The sequence below is a fragment of the Cynocephalus volans genome, chromosome 6 (genome assembly GCF_027409185.1).
Source record: "Cynocephalus volans isolate mCynVol1 chromosome 6, mCynVol1.pri, whole genome shotgun sequence".
NCBI lineage: Eukaryota > Metazoa > Chordata > Mammalia > Dermoptera > Cynocephalidae > Cynocephalus > Cynocephalus volans.
In genome coordinates, this window is record NC_084465.1 from 51,162,206 (window position 1) to 51,176,246 (window position 14,041).

A 14,041-nucleotide genomic window follows, 5' to 3' on the forward strand; every position below is an offset into this window, starting at 1 on the left:
ATCTTTTACAGCTGTAGGATCTAACAGTTTATTTTCTAGCTGTTTCTTTTAGCCCAGAGTCATGTACTTTCTTGAGGGGTGATTATTTAACTATTGGTTTGTCACTTGTATAAGACAATTAAGACAAATGACTTGACAAGAAATACTTAAAGAAGGAGTGGAGTGCAGTTATATCCAGTAGTGCCAGAGCTGTTGTTACCTAAATTAAATCCCCCCCATCACAAACACAAAAAATTTTTAAATATGAAAGTTAATAACTTTTTTTAAAGAGGGGGCAATGTTTTCTCATAGGGAAAAAAATAGGTAAAGTCATGGTAATGTAATTTTATAATTTTTTTTCTCAGCTTATGAAATGTTATCTGATCCAGTGAAAAGACGAGCATTTAACAGTGTAGATCCTACTTTTGATAACTCAGTTCCTTCTAAAAGTGAAGCAAAGGACAATTTCTTCGAAGTGTTTGCCCCAGTGTTTGAAAGGAATTCCAGGTGAGTTAAGGCATCCCCTTTGGATCATAATACTCTATTGGCTTGCTTCTTGTAGTCTTCCAGGCTTCTGCTTTTTTCCTAATAGTTTTATCTACAGAATATTTCCATTGTCTCTTCCTCCTCCTCCTTCTCCACGGTATTGAGTCCTTCTTGGGAATTTACTATTCTCATTTATTTTGCCTCTAAACAGAAGTTTTACCTTTCCATAGTGAAATTCCTTTACAACTTACAGGATTCTTTTTTTTAATTGACACATTGTATATACTTATGGGGTATAGTCTGATGTTTTGATACATATATATGTTGTATAATAATCAGGTCAGGGTAGTTAATGTATCAATCATCTCATGCATTTATCATTTCTTTGTGGTGAAAATATTCAAAAGCCTTTCTTCTAGCTGTTACATAATATACAAAACTGAACTATTAGCCGTAGTCACCCTACTGTGCAATGGAACATCAGAACTTATTCCTCCTATCTAATTGTAATTTTGTACCCATTGGCCAACCTTTCCCTGTCCTCCCACTTTTCCCACCCTCTAGTCTCTGGGAACCACCGTTCTGCACTCTGCCTCTATAATATCAACTTTTTTTTTCTAGATTCTGTATATGAGGGAGTTCATATAGTATTTGTCCCTCTCTGCCTGGCTTACTTGACATAATGTCCTCCAAGTCCATTCATGATGCTGCAAATGACAGGATTTCATTCTTTTTTTTATGGCTGAACAGTATTCCATTGTGTATATATATCACAATTTTTTTTTCCATTCAACCATTGTTGGACACTTGGGTTTATTCCATATCTTGGCTATTGTAAATTATGCTGCAATGACCATGGAAGTGCAGATATCTCTGACATAGTGACTTCATTTCAATTGGGCATATACATCCAGTAGTGGGTAGTTCTATTTGTAATTTTTGAGGAAATTCCATACTGTTTTCCATAATGGCTATACTGGTTTACAATCCCACCAACAGTATGCAAGTGTCTAATGGGATGTTTTTCTTGTAAATTTCCTTTGGGAGAAAGAACAATATCTGGCTTTGTGTTGCATGATACTGATACTTAGGTGACAGTAATTTACCATTCTTTTGCTTCCCCTTTATCAATGGGGACACTACTCTATTTGGCTCATTATCAGTTGAGAAAAGCTTTTATTCCTTTTTTTGAGCATCTGATTATCACAGGGCTTCTCTGACAGGATGGTTTATAATTAAGATTAAAATGTATATAATTTATTTCATTAAAGTCTGTTTTAAAATAGTGTATACTTTATGCTACATTTTTGGTTCAATATGCACTGGTAGGTTCCATTAAAGCACATCTTAGCTGCACATTGGAACCACCTGGAGAGCTTGAAAAACTTTTGATGCCCAAGTTCCATCTGAAGAGATTCTGATTTATTGGTTTAAATACCTGTAGGGATTTTTAATGCTCCCAGGTGATTCTATTATGCATCCAAGTTTGACTTATGGGGATCGAACACTGAACCTTGTTCTTATCAGCACCATGCTCTAACCAGCTGAGCTAACCTGCCAGTCCAGCAGCCAAGTTTGAAAACCACTTTGATAAGTGGTTTGGTGCAACCTAGTACTTCCTCCATTCCACCCTTTCTATTCACATGTGTTTCATAACAGTGCTGAAGGTATAAAAGGGTGTAGTATATTTTTTGTGTAATAGTTTCATAGGGTAGAAAATATGGGTCAGTATCAGCCTCAGGGTCCTTTTCAGAGGTCATGGGTGAAGTGCTGAGCCTAGAAGTCTGGCTGTAAGTGGGGAGGTGGTGGTGATGAGTGGGTGAAAATCTGTTCCCTCTGTGAATATTAACATTTTTGAAAAGTGTAGGTAAGCCTACAGGTTACTTCTGTGCTGCCTGTTTTGGGGCAAGAGTAAGTGAGCTTGAGAAAAGGGGCCAGCTGCTATTTTTCCTAGGCTACCTGGCAGCTGCTACATAATTGTATTTTATAAAACTAAAAATAACCTGATGGTTAGAAGACTGTTCTGTTGTTTCTCCCCCAACCCCAGTCCACCTTTGTCCTTACTTTTATCACACCTGCATTGTTTAACACACCACTGCTGACCTTTCAGCTCCATCTTTTGGTTGTAGGAGAGGAAGATCAGAGGGGATCAGTAAAAACTGTTCTTTTTAATAAATTGGGTTGCTGAAATTTTGTACAAAATTTTTTAGTTGAATTTTTTTTCTAATATTTCAGATGGTCAAATAAAAAAAATGTCCCTAAATTTGGTGATATGAATTCATCATTTGAAGACGTAGATACATTTTATTCTTTCTGGTAAGTGAATACACTATATTTCTATGATGCTGTCATTTTTTAAAAGGATAAGTATTCAATAAATACTTAATTGCTTATAAATTAATTGAGCAATGTGTGAATTGCCGAACCTTTACTGAACAAAAACTGTTCAGAAATGAATAAAAGTTTTCACATAATGCTGTATATCTCCTATGTTCAGGCTTTTACAGTTTTTTCAGTCTGTTTATGAGATTTCTAGAGATCAAGCACACTTTAGTGATAGAAAATGAAAATTGGGGAGTCATTTGAATGCCATAAAAAACACATTTTCATTTAGCTATCTTTCTATTAAAAGTACATAAGTAGGGAGAGTGCTATTTGTCTGTGACAATTCACTAATAAAGACAATATTTACTGGCCATTTTATATGTGCTGTGTTTTCTCAGTAAATGTCTAGTAAATACATAAACATAAAATCACTGTAGAACAAAAATGACAAGATTTAGTCCTATCAGTTGTAGTTACTTTTACCTTCAGAAGATACAAACCAGAGATAACATAAACACTGCTTAAGTTACCTTAAGACTTTACAGACTAAAGTGAAGGCAGGGAAAACTTTAATAAGTCCTAGGCAAGAGAGAAACCTAACAGAAAAGAGATAGGGAGGTGTGATTTTGACTTAGGGGTGATGTGTGTATTTTGGATTTTCATGTCAAACGCAGTGTCTTTAAAAAGAGAAGATAACGACAAAGACTTGAGCTTAGTGTTAGTTCAATACCAAAAGGGAGGGAAGGGAATTAAGACAAATTCATCCACTTGCATTGCTGTTTTTTAAAATTATATGCATCTAACTTAATTTTAGAAGGAAATTATTTTGAATTGCTTCTGTCTTGATTTTATTTTATTCCTGTCTATATTAGGTATAATTTTGATTCTTGGAGAGAATTTTCTTATTTAGATGAAGAAGAAAAAGAAAAAGCAGAATGGTATGTATGTAAATCATTAATAAAGGAAGAAACTTATTTGGTTCTTTGGTATTTGCGATGATGTAAAAATATGCCACATATATTTTCTTTCATATTTTCTTTTTTTTAATAATCTTTTAAAGTAAGTTTTGATATTTTGAAATCCTTCATCACAAGTTAAGCTGGATGGGGCCAAATCAGTAATTGGCTAGGGTACACTTAAGAAATTGCTAAAGAATGTAATTGTCAAAATAGCTCAATTCAGCAAATTCTTCTTCTTCTGGTTGCTTAACCTAGGTTTTATTTTAGTTTTCCCCGTGTGTAAGGAAATTTCTTTTGACATGAATGTCTAAAAGGATTAATTAATCAAAATTAATTCTAAATAGAATCACCCTTTAATGTTAGTAATGACAAAGCATTTTAACTTTCTAAGACATTATTTACATATAAATTTATAAAGTATTACATTTTCCTGTCATACTGTCTATAAACAGTAGTTTGTTCTCAATACTTTGTTCTGTAGTCGTGATGAGAGGAGATGGATTGAAAAACAGAACAGAGCAACAAGGGCACAAAGAAAAAAAGAAGAAATGAACAGAATAAGAACATTAGTTGGTAAGTATAATTGATTTTTTTAAAGTTCTTTAATTAAATATTAGAAATTCAAAAGATCAACTTTTTTTTGGTAGACAATGCATATAGCTGTGATCCAAGGATAAAAAAATTTAAGGAGGAAGAAAAAGCCAAGAAAGAAGCAGAAAAGAAAGCAAAAGCAGAAGCAAAACGGAAGGAGCAAGAAGCTAAAGAAAAAGTAAGATGACTTTTGATGAAATTGGACTTCAAGTGTTCATAAAATCTTTAATCTTCAGATTTATTTTTTTTAAAACTGTAATCTGGAAGCAAAGAATTGGGTGCTAGTAAGAGTGAGTCATGACAAGCTGGTATGATTGAGCTTCTTTACCAGCAAATTCTTACTGAGCAAAAACATAATGTTATATAAATTTCTGTAATACTATGCTTACTTCTAATATGTCTGTTTTACATTTTCTTTTCTAAAACCATTTGACTTGTTTTTGTTTTTTTGGCGGCTGGTGGTATGGGAATCTCAACCATTGACCTTGGTGTTATAACACTGCCCTGTAACCAACTGAGCTAAAAGGCCAGCCCTCAGATTTACATTTCCTAATAAATGTATGTAGAACTTTTACTAGCTGCCTTTCCCAGTTCAACCTTCAGTCTTCAATAAGTTGACATGTCATCTTTTAAAATTTTTTATTTATTAAAAGATTGAACTTTTTGAATAATATTATATAGTGTTTAGAAATTCTAATTTCCTTATTAAAATTTTAAAAGCAAAGACAAGCTGAATTAGAAGCTGCTCGGTTGGCTAAGGAGAAGGAAGAAGAAGAAGTTAGACAGCAAGCATTATTGGCAAAGAAGGAAAAGGATATCCAGAAAAAAGCCATTAAAAAGGAAAGACAAAAACTTCGAAACTCATGCAAGGTATGTCAGACTAATTGAACACTATGCACAAGTAAACCAAGTTGCTGATTAAGCTTAAAATGTTTCTTTTCTTATACTATGCAAATAAAATTAAACATATATACACTTTTTATATTGAATTTGTTTTTTAGTTAACTTTTTATGAATTTCACGTGTACATATTTCAGCATGCAACCCTGATAGTTTTTTTATTTAACGTAACCATCGTGCCATTATCAAACCCCAAAAAAGTTATTTAATATTCTGATATCTGATCCATATTTAGATATCCATTATTATCTCAACAATGTCTTTTTATAGTTGGTTTATTCAAATTAGGATCCAAATGAGGTCAATACAGAGGCTTCGGTTGTGTCTCCTAATTTTGTCTAAGACTCTCTAATTCTGCAGTCGGCCTCCTATCATCACCACTTCTCCCCTCCATCCTCCATCTCCCACTGTCATTGGTTTGTTGGAGAAACCAAATTGTTTTTCTGAGAATGTGACATTATTTGGTTTTAGCTGGTTGCTTCCTAATGGTGTAAAATTTAATTTTTATCTAGAAAAAATTATTTGAGGAGTTAAACTTCAAGTATCTTTCATTAACAATGGGATATCATTTGGATGAGTACTGGTAGTTTTCATTCAAATAAAATTTTCACTAATATTAACCAAAAGTACCCAAAAGCTTTGAAAAAAAAGTTTTGAATTTTGTCTAAGAGATCTTCTTACATTTAAACTGGTAAAGTCATAGAGCAGTATTGTTCCTTCTTAAACAGCATTGAATGAGTAAATTAATGAAATTCAAGCTATAGTAGAGATTGCCTCACAGAGACTATTATATACTGTACTGTTGTAGTTAAATTCAGCAAGTATTTAAGTGCTTAATATGTATAGAACAATTGTGTTACCTTTAATGCGACTGTCCAGAGGGCTGTAGGCACCAGCATATATAGTCTAATATATGCCATCCTAAATCTTAAGTTAACAATACAATTGAAATTAACTTGCATTATCAGTAGGCTTTTAAAAGAGGTTTAATAAAAATACAAGCACTGGTTGTCTCTTCAGGAATTTTGGTAAGCAAGAGGAAAATCTAAGTGGAAAAATGAAATATTTTCCTGTTTTCACCTGGATAGAAAATTGTTTTCAGAAGGATGCAGTATTTCAAAGTGGTAAAGAGAATGGGCTTAAGACAAGCTGCCTGGGTTTGAGGTCAGTCTCCATCTACCACTTACTAGCTGTGGGACCCTCAAGAGGTTACCTCAATACCTTTGTGCTTCTGTTTCCTCGCCTGTACTATGGCTGAAATAATACCTAGTCATAGAGTTGTGAAGATTAAATAATTCACATATAGTGCTTGGCATATGTCAGTGTATAATGAGAACTCTAAAAACCTTTAAAAGGCCAGTTAGGAAATAGAAAGCCTGAATAGTTCTTAGAGATTTCCCTAAATGAAGGTAAAAGTTCAGGCATTTGGTAACTATGTTTTATTGCTCCTTTCCAGCATGAGTTAATTTCATTCATCAAATACCTGATGAGCACTTAGTATATACTAAGCAGTTATAATTGATTGGGATATAATGATGACAAAATCCTTGCTTTCAAGGAATCCACCTATCAGTGACGGAAATGACAAGTAAACAGTCAATTCAAACACTTCAAGATAAATACTAGGATGAGAAGGTACCAAAAAGGTAGTCAGAGAAGGCTTTCTGGATCTAGTGTGACTTATCCAGGTGAAGCAGTATGTACATGGGATTAGAGATAAGAGAGATGAAAGGGTATTGATAGAATGCAGAGATCCAGAATAATGAAGTTTAATGAGCCACGGGCACCTGAAGAGGTAAGGAGGAACCAGGTCTTGAAGGACTTTATGCTTCTTGCTAAAGAGTTTAAATCTGATCCTGAGTTGGTTTTGGTCAGGTTGCTGAGAAGATTAGAGACAGAGAGACCAATTAGAAGTCTTTTGCCATAGAGTCTTTTGCCACAGTCCAGGTGAGAGAGTATCGTGGCCTGAACAAAGGTAGAGATAATGGGAATGGGAAAAGGTAAATAAAATGAAGACATATTCAGGAAGTAGAATAGGCTACTGCCTGTTGGGATTGTGTGTTGGAGGTAATAAAGGAGAGGTGAGGTTAGGATATGTCTTGGTTTTTTGCATGGACCACTGGGTGGATGATGGTAGCATTCAAAGAAATAGAAGACAAAAGGAGGAGGAAAAGGCTGGGGGAAAATGATGAGTTCAGTTTAGGGCATGTTGAGCCTTTTGGAACACTCAAATGAATATATTCAGCAGATGATTAAGTGTACAAGTCTAGCATTTAAGAGCGGGGTTATCAGATTTACCTGAATCTCACTGGCACTAGAAACCATGCAAGTGGATGGGATCACCCTGGGAGAGAGCACAGAGTGAGGAGGGTGGAGGACGGGACCCTGGCAAACACCACGACTTCAGGTGCTGATATAGGAAGAGAAGCCTGGGAAGGAGCGACCAGATAGGTAAGAAGAAAATCAGTAATGCTTCTGGAATCCCAGGGATGTGTCAGCAGTAAAAAGGAGCATTGCAATCTTAGTGAGCACCAGATTGCATGGATTAAGGAAGCAAGGAGAAGTGAGAAACAGGAGACATGAGAGTCAACAGAAGCTTAAAGCATGGCAAGTCCTTTCCAATTAACTTCTTGTACATCCGGGTATATCATGCTGTTCTACTCTGAGCATAATCTTTAGTTACTCAGAATTTTTGCTATTAACCTGTTCCTCAGCATATGATATTACCTTTTTTTAATTTCACATTTAGAATTTCCAGTAGATTTTACAGTTCAGCACACACTGGATAGAAAGGCAGCTGAACAAAGGGATTTTAAGTCATCATACAGAATTTCTTGATCCTTAAGTTGTTATCTGAGGAATCATTCTGCCTTCTATAACATCTAGAGGTATTCTCTACCATCTTTTTTCTTTTTTGCTCCCCTACTCATTTGGTATAATGCTTTTTATTGCTAGCTGAATAGGGAGAGCCCTGGGGAGGTCCCTTGGGAGAACAGCTGGTGACAGGCAGGCCATCGTGTACGTTCACGTCAAAAACCTCTCTGAGAAGCTCATGCTTTGTAATTGTGTTAGATGGGTGTATTATTGAGTGTCAGTAGATATAAGATGGAAATGTTTGTGTTTTTGCTTCTAGACCTGGAATCACTTTTCTGACAATGAGGTGGAACGGGTTAAAATGATGGAAGAAGTGGAAAAACTTTGTGATCGGCTTGAGCTAGCAAGGTATATCTATGGAACTGCTACTGAAATCTTCTCTTGAACTTGGGCTAAAGTTTCATACCTTTTTTCTTTAGTTTACAGTGCTTGAATGAAACACTCACATCGTCTACAAGAGAAGTAGGAAAGGCTGCTCTGGAAAAACAGGTAATAGAAGAACACGTCACTTCTTCCTACATTTAGCTTTTTTTTTTTTTGTGACTGATCGTTACGTACCTATATTTAGCATTTAATTCTCCTTTTACCTTACTGTTTCTCCACCTAATATATAAGTTACCGAGGGCAAAGACTGTGATTTCTCTGTGTCTCCCACTATGTTTTGCTCTTGTATATTTTAATTGAATTTAATGCATATTGTTTTTACTATACATAGTGTTTGATTTGTGGTATCTAGCATATTACGTAGTTTTTGCAAAATCATTGCGAATAATTGTCTTAATTATTCCTTTAATATTTTCATAGGGTGATAACATTTAGAATCAGAAGAGATCTTTGTTTTGTCTAGTCTACACCTTTTATTTTGCAGATGAGGAAACAGGCCCAGAAATTCAGTTCAACAAATGTTAGTACCTATTACACATAGCACTATGTCTAGGTGCTTTTAGAGACATGCTTAATGCTGTTGGTGCCACAGAGTTGTTCAGAAACAGTTAACGCTGAAAAGAAAAGGCTTGAAGACCAGATGGAGGGCCCACAGTAAATGCCATAGGTTATATAGGAAGTGCCAACTCCAGGTGTGAGTGGTCCAGGAAGGCTCAGCAAAGGGTTTGAAGCAGCCTTGAAGGAAAAGACAAGTGTCAAAATGAAGATTGGGAAAACAGCATGAACTGTATAATATAGGTAAGAGCAGAAAGTTATGGGGAGGAGTGAGAAATGAAGTTGGTTAGGGAAAGTAGAGCCAAACTAAGCAAGTTTCTGATACCATGATGCCTAGTTTCCATTACTGCAGATCTTTGAGTAGTAGCAGAGGGTTCAACATTGTACTGTTAATCTAGCATTTGTGGGCAGGAAGCAACAGATAGATGTGAAGTAACGAGTTATAAGGATCTCATTGTAAGGACCTGTACTGTAAAAGTAATGATGGGAATTAGAAGAAGTTTTCAAAGTTGCAATTATTGGACTTGATGACCGGTTCTAAAGGACTGAAGGGGAGAAATAAGTCAAAGATGACTCTAAGATAGCAGCTGACAGAAGCAACAAAGTCAAGTAAAGGTTTTCTTTTTTTACTTGTGCAAGTTTGAAGGTAGACTAGAAGGAACAGTGTAAAAAGTAGAACTTCATGATAAAGCAGAAGGACACTTTGCTATGCCTTTGCCTTTTTAGAGAATAAATGAGATTATCTGCTGTAAGGGTGAATATGAGCTTAAAGAGACATATGAAATGGCCATGTGGGTGAATAACCCAGTGACCATAGACTTGCTGAGTAGTATCCAGGGCAAATGGAAGTCGCATGACATGAGTATCGGGCAGGTCAAGCCATGGGTGGGTCTTGGTTCCTCCAAAAGACCTATGCAGCCTGGAAGCCAGGGTGAAAAGCTGATGCTGGTTTCGGGGCTGGCCTGGGAGGAGTATAGGATCAGGGAAGATGACACTGAGAGTTGAGGACCAAAAGCCCCAGCCAGAAAGAGACTATAGAGAATATGCTGACTCACCTATGATATTTGTTTAGATAGAAGAAATAAATGAGCAAATTAGGAAAGAGAAAGAGGAAGCTGAGGCTCGTATGCGACAAGCATCTAAGAATGCAGAGAAATCAACTGGCGGAGGTGGAAATGGCAATAAAAATTGGTCAGAAGATGATCTGCAATTACTAATTAAAGCTGTGAATCTCTTTCCTGCTGGAACGAATTCAAGGTACTGGTTTTAATGAATCTTCTCTTCAGTACATGCTGGAGCTTGGAGATAATGTAGGCAAACATCCAAATAGAAGCACTGGTTATGGCAGAAATTTCTGGAAATAAGCTTGAGTCTAGACAGATTGCTTTCTACTAAATTCTGTGCCACAGTGGGTAGTTTGAAAAACAAGGTGCCTTTTGAACCTGCCAGTCTTATCCATTACACTAATACGTATATACATATGTATGTATAGCAAAATGCTTCATCCCTTTCTCAGGAAATAGAAGATCATGAGACATAAACATTGGCTGTTACATTGGTTTATTTTGTTATGGCTTATGTTAGGGAGCCAGGTTTGTGTTATGTCGTTTCTCTTTCATAGTCTTGGCTCTTTATTGTTTCCTACCTTAAACTGGAACTTACTTCAGAAGTCTGAGTTTAGAACTCAAAAGAAGCCTTAGAGATCCAGCTTCCCTCAGTTGATAGATGAGGAAACTATGGCTCTGTTTTCAGAATGATTTATCTCCTTTTCTTAAGAAGTATATGTCAAATTGGCAGTATACAAAATGTGTGGTTTTATTTTTGTTGATTTGTACACAGAATCTATAAGGTTTTGTACAAACTTAAAACCAAAATTGTATGTAGTTGATTTGAACATATGAAAGGCAAAAACTACAGTCCAGCAATAGTAATTTGGAATAGTAGCATAATTAGACCACCAATTTGGAACTCATTCTAGATATTATAACTAACCCCTGCAGTAAAAATGTAATGGTTTTTGTTGGTTTTTGTTTCGTTTGTCCTTAATATAATTTTAAACTATTACATTGGTTACTCTAGATGGGAAGTTATTGCTAATTACATGAACATACATTCTTCTTCTGGACTAAAAAGAACTGCCAAAGATGTTATTGGCAAAGCAAAGAGTCTGCAAAAACTTGGTGAGTTACAGTTTTGAGAAATCAATTTGTTACCTTAAATACATATTTTTAAAATTTATGCAATTTAATAAAAGACTAAATGAGATGATGTGTATGAAAATTTTTCGTTTCTCAGATCCTCATCAAAAAGATGACATAAACAAAAAGGCTTTTGATAAGTTTAAAAAAGAACATGGAGTGGTGCCTCAAGCAGACAATGCAACACCTTCAGAACGATTTGAAGGTAATTAAATTTTTTTTTTCTAGGAGTAGAAAATGGAAGCCATGTATCCAGTTACTTGAAGATATACAAGACCTAGAGTCAGTGTTAAGAATGTCTGGAAAATAAAATGTTTAGCAGACTGGAAGATGTAAAGCAAGCATTTTCTGGACAGTCACAGATTTACTCCAACTAACCATTAATAATTGAGAATTACAGTTCTTCCATTTCAGCGGCCATTAGGGGAGGGGCTGTGCTTATCTTGTTTGCCAGATTTTCCAAATCAGTATTAGAGGATATTATTGGGACAAGTGAAGAGATAATCTATTTTATCAAGATTAATTTCCTGATTTTGGAAAACGTACTGTAGGGCTGGCTGGTTAGCTCAGTCGGTTAGTGTGACCTTATGACATCAAAATCAAGGGTTTGGAACCCTGTACCAGCCAGCTGCAAAAAAAAAAAAAGTACTGTAATTGTGTAAGAAAATGTCCTTGTTTTAAAGGAAAAACCTGCTCTTTTATCTCCTTCACAAAATATCATACAACATTCAGATATTAATACACTCTTCTCAGCTCTTTTTTATGGGATTTGTTCCCCTGTTGGAGGCAGACCCTGATGTTTGTACTCACAGCCTGTCTTCTGTCTGTGAGGACAGGAGTGAGTGACCCTTTGAGGGCAGGAGTGATTGACAGTAATGCTTACCGGATGTGACTCCTTTACCTCTTTTATGGGTTTAGTGGGAAAACTCCTCCCTCTTCAGTTGTGCCATTATGCAAGCTGGTACCATTTTTTGAGTAGTGATTTCTCATAGGAACTTTACAACATTATGTTTCATTTATTTGGGTATTGTGAAGTACTGGAGAACAGCAGAAAATAATTGCATGTCACACCATCTTTTTTCCAAAAGACAGGAGGTGATATTAAGGCTTTAGACCAGTAAAAAGAAATTCAATTAAGGGCTTCTTAGAATTTAAAAGCTACCTTCCAAAAAGCTTCTAATCTGCCTGTAAATACGGATACAAGTCTCTGCCTTGTTTCAAGTAGGTGGTATTTTTTTTTTTGGCAGCTGGCCAGTATAGGGATCCAAACCCTTGACTTTGGTGTTATAAGCACCATGCTTTCCCAGGTAAGCTAACCAGCCAGTCCCATTCTTTTCCTTATTTAATTGGGAAATTAACTTTGCTTTCTAGGCTTAACTTTGTACCAGATCTGATAGGATGTACCAGGGTACTTCAAAAAGTTCATGGAAAGATTGGTGTTACCTTTTAATACTCTTTTTCCATGAACTTTTTGAACTACCATTGGAATTTCAAGCAGTAGTCAGACTACTGGTAGTATAGGTGCTACTGCATTTTCCCTACATTATCTGAAATAACTAAATTGCCAGTAGTCCATTAACTTAAAATAATCAAATCAGCTTTTCACCATTCATCATTCTCATTTTACCTAGGTAAGCTGTGTAATACTTACATCCTTAAGAAATAGATTTGTTTCTGACACATATATTAGATATGTGGTGAAATATAAAAGGTTTAGTTGAAGAACCACATCAGCAGTTACACAGAGGTGCTTAGTATTGGCTTCACAAGATTTTAGTGGGTGTGGTGAAAAGAATGCCACACTGTAACATTGAATGTAACCTCAGCTTGCCTCTATAGCACTGAAACCTTGGGTACTCGGCTTAATTTTGCTAGGCTTGTTTCCTCCAATGTTAAACAAGAATGGTTTCTAGGGGTCCATCCACCTAAAAGTTTTATAACAGAAGAGCTCTTTCCCTTATCCTATAAGGAACTAGATTTATCAGAAATCTTAGATGATGTGATTGTTTTTTTCAACCCAGCAGTCCAACTATACTGTACATCTAAATCAGACTTGAATACAAAACAAAGGGCCTGGTGAGATTAATATTAAGTCGTGAGAGACCAGCAATCCTCATATAAGGCAGACACTGTCTGTTATCTGTTTAAAAAGCCTTTGAGATGTTTGATTTTCTGGGATGTGAGATATCTAAAGTTTTTTCTCTCTTTCATTAACACTTAGAGTTTTATATGTATGTCTCATCTCTGGAAGTTTCTTCCAAATTACACATTCCATATTGGAATGGGCATTTAGCAAGATATCTGTGCAAAAGACTCATCTGGGAATGCCTTCCAAGACAATTTTCTACCACTCAGGGGAAGAGTTTTCAAGTAATTTTTCTTAAACAGGTCCATACACAGATTTCACCCCTTGGACAACAGAAGAACAGAAGCTTTTGGAACAAGCTTTGAAAACATACCCAGTAAATACACCTGAAAGATGGGAAAAAATAGCAGAAGCAGTGCCTGGCAGAACAAAGAAGGACTGCATGAAACGATATAAGGTTGTAGATTTTTAGAGTTTATAAATTCCATTATTACTTAAATTGTAACTTGTGTTATAGTTGGCATTTTGATTATGTCTATTAATTGGGTAATAGTGTATGTTACTGTGCTTCACAGTAGTTATGGGGGCCAATAGTACTGCAAAGAAATGACCAACCTTAGAAACCTTCTAGTCTAGGCAATAGTGAAATCAACCTTTTTTAGTAATGTCTTAACTTACAGATTTATCCAATTTGAATTTTTCAC

General features: G+C 35.6%; 1 protein-coding gene across 3 annotated transcripts in view; it reads left to right on the forward strand.

Annotated features, from left to right (window-relative positions):
• DNAJC2 (DnaJ heat shock protein family (Hsp40) member C2) overlaps positions 1 to 14,041 on the forward strand; it is a 28,467-nt gene that overhangs the window by 14,210 nt on the left and 216 nt on the right. For all 3 annotated transcript variants that reach the window (XM_063099827.1, XM_063099828.1, XM_063099829.1), the window contains 12 exons: positions 345 to 486; positions 2,701 to 2,781; positions 3,663 to 3,728; positions 4,231 to 4,322; positions 4,397 to 4,518; positions 5,061 to 5,210; positions 8,374 to 8,462; positions 8,534 to 8,603; positions 10,126 to 10,310; positions 11,133 to 11,233; positions 11,349 to 11,456; positions 13,640 to 13,794. In XM_063099827.1, the coding sequence (XP_062955897.1) occupies positions 345 to 486; positions 2,701 to 2,781; positions 3,663 to 3,728; positions 4,231 to 4,322; positions 4,397 to 4,518; positions 5,061 to 5,210; positions 8,374 to 8,462; positions 8,534 to 8,603; positions 10,126 to 10,310; positions 11,133 to 11,233; positions 11,349 to 11,456; positions 13,640 to 13,794 (1,361 nt within the window). The remainder of the gene's footprint in view (positions 1 to 344; positions 487 to 2,700; positions 2,782 to 3,662; positions 3,729 to 4,230; positions 4,323 to 4,396; positions 4,519 to 5,060; positions 5,211 to 8,373; positions 8,463 to 8,533; positions 8,604 to 10,125; positions 10,311 to 11,132; positions 11,234 to 11,348; positions 11,457 to 13,639; positions 13,795 to 14,041) is intronic.